General features: G+C 35.6%; 1 protein-coding gene across 1 annotated transcript; it reads left to right on the top strand.

Moving 5' to 3' along the window:
- Window positions 1–280: 280 nt before the first annotated feature.
- Window positions 281–3841, top strand: LOC103072264 (hemogen-like; the record flags this gene model as incomplete). Its single annotated transcript, XM_082930861.1, is given in 2 exon segments — window positions 281–1341; window positions 3693–3841. Coding segments are annotated over 2 exon segments (1210 nt in total), but the record flags the coding sequence as incomplete, so codon positions are not given.
- Window positions 3842–4285: the final 444 nt, after the last annotated feature.

Here is a 4285-nt window from a genome sequence, read left to right as displayed (position 1 = left end):
CACACACACACACACACACACGCCACACTCACCAAGAAGGTTCCTGTTGAGCAAGGCATCAAAGACAAAAAGTCCTGAGGGTCATTTCCTCTCCCGACAATTGAGAGCATCTAGAACTGCTTCTTCATTTTACAAACAAGGAGACTGAGGCCCAGAGAGAGATTAAGTGACTTGTTCAAGGTCTTGCAACAAGGCAGTGGGAGTCCTGGGACTGTTATTACCAAATGTTTATTTGAATTCTGGAGCCCTGTTGCTGACACTAATTTTGATTTCTCTATAGAGATAAAAAACACAAGCGGCAGAGAACAGGAAAAAGAAGTGAAAGAGGCAGAAAGAGACAACAAAATACAGAAATGAAGGTGGAGCCTCTGTCACAATTAGAAAAGGAAATGATGGAGAAAGCACCAGCACCTACAGAGAAAGAAACTGAACCACCCAGGAGTGTGACCAAAGCTCTCCTTCCGGTAGCCTCCATGCAAAGAGTTGTGCCCAAGAAACATTTTTCTAAAATTGGTCAGGAAAGCATTATCCATCAGGAAAATTCTTCTGAATACCAAGAAACAGCAGTACAAAACCACCCTTCTGAAATACTCCAAGATATGGCTGAATCTGGAGACCTCTCTCCTAAAATGTACCAAGAAATAGCTGTATTTCAAGACCATCCTTCCCAAGTGCGCCATGATATGGCTCAACCTGAAGACCTCTCTCTTAAAATGTGCCAAGAAACCACTGCAGCCAAAGCCCTTTCTTCTAAATCATCTGAAGATATAGCTGACCTGGAAGGATGCCCTCTTGAAGCATACCCCAAACCAGATGTGCCTAAAGGCTACACTCTTGAAACATACCAAAAAAGAGCTGAACCTGAGGAACACAATTCTGAACTAGGTCAAGGAATAGCTGAGACTGAAAATTTTGTTCCTAAAGCACAAGAAATAGCTGTGCCTAAAGAGCTTTCTATAAAAACATACCAAGAAACAGTTGAACCTGAACACTTTTCTCATAAAACATATAAAGAAATTGCTGTGTCTAAAGCCCCCTCTCATAAAACAATCCAAGAAACACCTGCTCCTGAAAAATATTCACCTGAAATATACCAAGAAACACCTGGGTCTGAAGAATATTCACCTGAAATATACCAAGAAACAGCTGGGCCTGAAGACTATGCACCTGAAATATACCAAGAAATACCTGGGCCTGAAGACCTCTCTACTAAGACATATAAAGATAAGGATGTGCCTGAAGAATGCTTTCCAGAACTGTACCAAGAAAGAGTTGGGCCCCTAGACCAGGATCCTAAAGCACACCAGGAAGATGCTAAGGATGTTTATATTTTTCCTTGAGGTAGGTTTTTTTTATTGGGGTCAAGCTAGTGACATGCCACTTATTTGTGTTCCCTGTTCATAATCAGAGTACCAGATAGGTTTCTCTCCCTTGGAGCGGTGATTTATTGCCTTCTTTGACAATCCTGGGTTATCCCAGTTATCTCAATGGGTATCATCAATGTCTTTGGCTAGTTTCAAGTGAAAAATGGTTTTCATTCAACCAATATCTGTTGGTATATTACCATATAATTAAAAGAAAATCATTGAAACTATAAGTGTGTATAGTGGGTACTTGTACATACTATCCATTTTGGGAAGCTTTAGCCAGTGAAGAAAAATGAACCACATATAGAGTGAATTATGTGCAAAATATTTTAAAGGACAATTACATTTAGATTAACAAGGAAACTTGGTGAATAAAGTTTTTTCTAGAAAATTAAAATTTCCTGGCAAACTAAAGGTAAGTAAATTCATGGTACAAGCTACCGAGGGAGATACAAAGACATAAAATATGATCCTGGTAATAGGGAACTCATTCTTGTAGGACTTACCAGGCTTAACCCAAACCCTTTCTATTTAAATATTTGCTCCTGAAAAGCTTTCTCCTCTGCATAGCATTTAAGAAATAATGTGACCTTTCTTCAGTTTGACTTGTCTCGGGGACATAACTGAGAGCCTTGATTCTCTTTGTGCACTATTGTACACAGTATAAGAAATGGTCTGTCTAGCAGACCATAGCTATCCCCAGGGAATTGTGTTCTAAAGAAATCCTTTTGGTAGCTTATTTTCTCTTTCTCCTAAAATATGAGTGCAACAAAAACCTGGGGTTATTGTATTCCAAGTAATACAGGTTTTGAGGAAATACCTTTTAAAAAATTACAGTAAAAGCAGACATATGAAGCACTACTTGTACTGACGGGGGTCCCCTGATGGAGAAGCAGCTCTAATCAACACAGTGCCCGATTCTAAGAGTTTCATTTTAAACCCAGCAAGGTTAAGATGGGCAATTAATTAATGCTTATTTTGTTTTGGGCTTTGTCTTACCAAACAAGTGGAAATATCTACCTTTTTGCTGATTATAAAATTGTCATAATAATAAATTATAATGTTTATTATAATAAATTAAAGCAATATATAAGCGACTGTAGAGTAAAAGTCCCCTATAATACCATCTCCTATCTCTGATCCCCAAGGTCAAGAGATGGTATCAATACAATACATTCCATTTTATAACCTGCTTTTTTTTCACATACAATATATATTGTGGCCATCTTAATGACATCTTTTGTAACAATTGTACAGTATTATACGTACAATAATTTATTCAACCAATCCCTATAATGATGAACACTTAGATTACTGCGAAGTTTTACCATTACAGCAATGTTCAATGAACATCATTGGAAGTAACATTTATTTAAATAACATTTATTTGGCACTTTCTATCTGCCAGACACTGTATTGAACATTTCATGTGAATCACTTTATTCAGTGTTAAAAACCCTAGTGGATGAATAATATTATCCTTATTTTATAGATAAGGAAACTAAGGCACTGGAAGCTTAAGTTGGTCTGATTACTTCCTTTGGACAAATCCCTAGAAGTTGAATTGCTGGGCCAAAGGGTACCAGCATTTAAAGTCTGGATACATTCTGTCAGACTAGCCTCCAAAAATGTTGTAGCAATACACAGAAACCAAGAATTTATGTAAGTGCCTGTTGCCCATGCCCTTGACAACACTGCACATGATTGTTTTAATAATCTATGCCTATTATGCTAGGTTAAAAAAAAAACTAATTGTTTTAATTCCCACTTTTTTATGACTAATGCTGCTAGGCATATTTTTATGATTATTATGAATTCAGTTTTTTTCTTTTGAGAATTGCCTGTTTGAATCCTTGTTCCATTTTATATTTGGGATATCTACCTTTTTGATTGATTTAAAAAATCTCTTTAAATAATAGTTATTAAATCTTTATCTACATATAAGTTGTAAATATTTTTCTAGTTGTTGTTTGTGGTTTAACTTTGTTTATAGTAGTTTGGCATTCTATATGACAAAATTTTAATGTTAGTTTTTAGTTATTCAAACCTGTCACGATTTTAATTCTTAATGATTCAAACCTGTCAGTCTTTTCCCTTATGCCTTCTGGTCTGTGGTCTGCTTAGAAAGGCCTTTATAAACTTAAGATTAAAGGAATATTCTATTGTTTCTACAACATTTACTGTATATTAATATTTAAATCTTTAATTCATCTGAGATTTGTTTTTGTGCAAAGTGTTAGGTAGAGTTTTTTTTCTCCAAGTGGATAGCCAATCATCCCGATACCATTTATTAAATGTATTTTTGTATTTTATTTTATTTTACAGAAATGAAGGAAAAACCCAAAACAGAGGAACAAGAGATACCAGCAATTCCAAATGTTCCTCAAGAGATTCACCCAGAAAATGAAATTTATAGTTGTTTTGTTTTAACAATGTGCAACCGTCATAGTTGTCCAACAAAATTCACATCTTAGTACATTATATGTGTGATTTTTCTCAAAATATGGTAGAAATCTCTACAATATTCATTAATATTTTCACAGTGGTTTTTCCCCCATATATAGACCATATCTGAAAGAGAGAACTAATGTGATTTTTCAGGCTCTACCACATAGACAACATCCTGCTAGTGTGTGTGTGTGTCTGTGTGCACCCCCACGCGTGCGCATGCGTGTGTATGTGTAGGTATATTAGGGAGAGGACAGCGGTGGGAACAGACTTAACAATTTTCCTGCCCTTAAGAATTAGTCAAATAAACGTTTGTTTTCAGGGGAAAATTACTGAGCCCTCCCTTTTCCCATTTTTAAGTCTGAACAATTAAAATTTGAGGAAGTATATAGTTTTCTTATAAACTTTGTTCAATTACTAATGTAACAATAGCATCAAAACCTTTTTTTTTTTTTTTTTTTTGCGGTACG

This window comes from Lipotes vexillifer, unplaced genomic scaffold (assembly GCF_000442215.2).
Source record: "Lipotes vexillifer unplaced genomic scaffold, Lipotes_vexillifer_v1.1 C27315821, whole genome shotgun sequence".
NCBI lineage: Eukaryota > Metazoa > Chordata > Mammalia > Artiodactyla > Lipotidae > Lipotes > Lipotes vexillifer.
The sequence above is the reverse complement of the archived record's forward strand: the minus strand, read 5'-3'. Positions and strand labels throughout refer to the sequence as shown.